Genomic DNA, 1,606 nt, shown 5'->3' with positions numbered 1-1,606 from the left:
TTACACGTGAAAATCAAGGAATGCTGTCGATTAGGGCCCGCAACACTTTACAGTTAAAATGCGCTTTCATGGTTCGGCTGTCAAAGAAGCCTTGGTTGGTTTGACGGGCAGATGGTCTTTTGCCTGCCCGTATTTGTTTGCCAGTGGGAGGCGATAAAAAAAATGGGTAAATCCATCCAATGAAATTTATATGAAGGCCTATTGTGGAATTGGACTTTATTCCAATCGTACCAATGAAATCGGATACCAACGCTATATTAGTCATTCGTGTTTCCTACAAAAACACATACATTCGTTGAAGGCCGAAGAGTTGTAAGTTCTGCTCCCATAATTAGAATTATATCGGTTGCAGTATGTTGGGCTTGCTGGACAATCTCTCCTCGTTGGCGTTATGCATTCCCTCAAGCAGGAACATACCCTTAATGCTTCAGCAACTTTCTGCTTTAGCTCGCGGCCTCGAGTTGCTTTTGCAGTGGACTACGGCTTCAGATATGCAAGGAGCAGCTAATTACTCTTCCAGTTTCCTCTCTTCACCATATACCTATGGCGATGATATTACCAGATATGATGAAGACGATTACAGTACTACTTCTGGTATTCCGTGGAATAATCTTGTATCATCCTATTCTGTTAGCATCGCATAGCTGTTATATTGCCTAGCTTATGTGTTTGTGAATTTTTCCAGTAGAGTAGTGAATTTAAACCAGAGGATTCCAACATGGTATTTGTTGGTGTTGTAATGACCCATTTTCTAGCACGAACTTAAGTAAATTCTGCGACTCATTTAACCTAAAGAAATGAGGTTATCATCATTTTGGTGGTCATCATTACTGCATATACAGCTATTATGCATAAAAGTTTGCATGGATTTCTGAGTTGTGGATAAGAATTTGCACATTTGGTTGAAATATAAGGAGTAATAAATTCAAATAAGTAAAGTTGATTAAAAAGAAACGAGATATATTTTGGAATTTAATATGAAAAGAATATGTAAAATATATTTACATAGTTTAGTTCAAAGAGATTTCTTAAAATAATGGAAATTTTGGTAAGATTTTGAAAAGAGATGGTGAAATTTTTTAGAAATGCAAGTTAAAGTTGTTAAGTTTCAAGATTTTAAATGTAAAAAAAATTAATTGTGCTAAATTTATTTTTATTATTAAAAATAAGATTCAAACACTCCTACTACCACCTTTTTTTAAATAATATTCAGATTCCAAACTTTTTCAGACAAACATTCATAAATTAATCTGGTTCATAAATTAATCTGTCACTTTTTTTTTAAATGTCTAAATTTCAGGTTTCATAAATTAATACTCTCACCTCTTTTTTAGATGTCTAGATTCCAGCTTTTTTGGCAGGCAAACATTCATAAATTAATAAAAAACGAAGTGAGATGCACTTTATTTTTTTTAATATCTAGATTCCAGCTTTTTTCGCCAGGCAAACATTCATAAATTAATTAAAAAGAAGTGAGATGCACTTTATCCTTTTGTAATGGGTGAACGATAATTTGACGAGACTGGTTGCACCAACCCCATCGCTTCAGAGTTCCATTATCGGCATTCATTACACAGTATGCAACCTCGAGGGAACTGCATCTTAT

General features: G+C 34.3%; 1 protein-coding gene across 1 annotated transcript; it reads left to right on the top strand.

Moving 5' to 3' along the window:
- Positions 1–237: 237 nt before the first annotated feature.
- Positions 238–809, top strand: LOC149142566 (uncharacterized). The gene has a single exon (XM_089453042.1). The coding sequence runs from the start codon at positions 354–356 to the stop codon at positions 642–644; it is 291 nt and encodes a 96-aa protein (XP_089309168.1). The 5' UTR covers positions 238–353; the 3' UTR covers positions 645–809.
- Positions 810–1,606: the final 797 nt, after the last annotated feature.

The sequence above is a fragment of the Pinus tabuliformis genome, chromosome X, assembly GCF_031772625.1.
Source record: "Pinus tabuliformis cultivar Carrire ecotype Pingquan chromosome X, CPIR1, whole genome shotgun sequence".
Lineage (NCBI taxonomy): Eukaryota > Viridiplantae > Streptophyta > Pinopsida > Pinales > Pinaceae > Pinus > Pinus tabuliformis.
The sequence above is the reverse complement of the archived record's forward strand: the minus strand, read 5'-3'. Positions and strand labels throughout refer to the sequence as shown.

Coding starts and splice junctions, on each gene's coding strand:
- LOC149142566 (XM_089453042.1), top strand. CDS start 354: ATGTTGGGCTTGCTGGACAATCTCTCCTCGTTGGCGTTATGCATTCCC.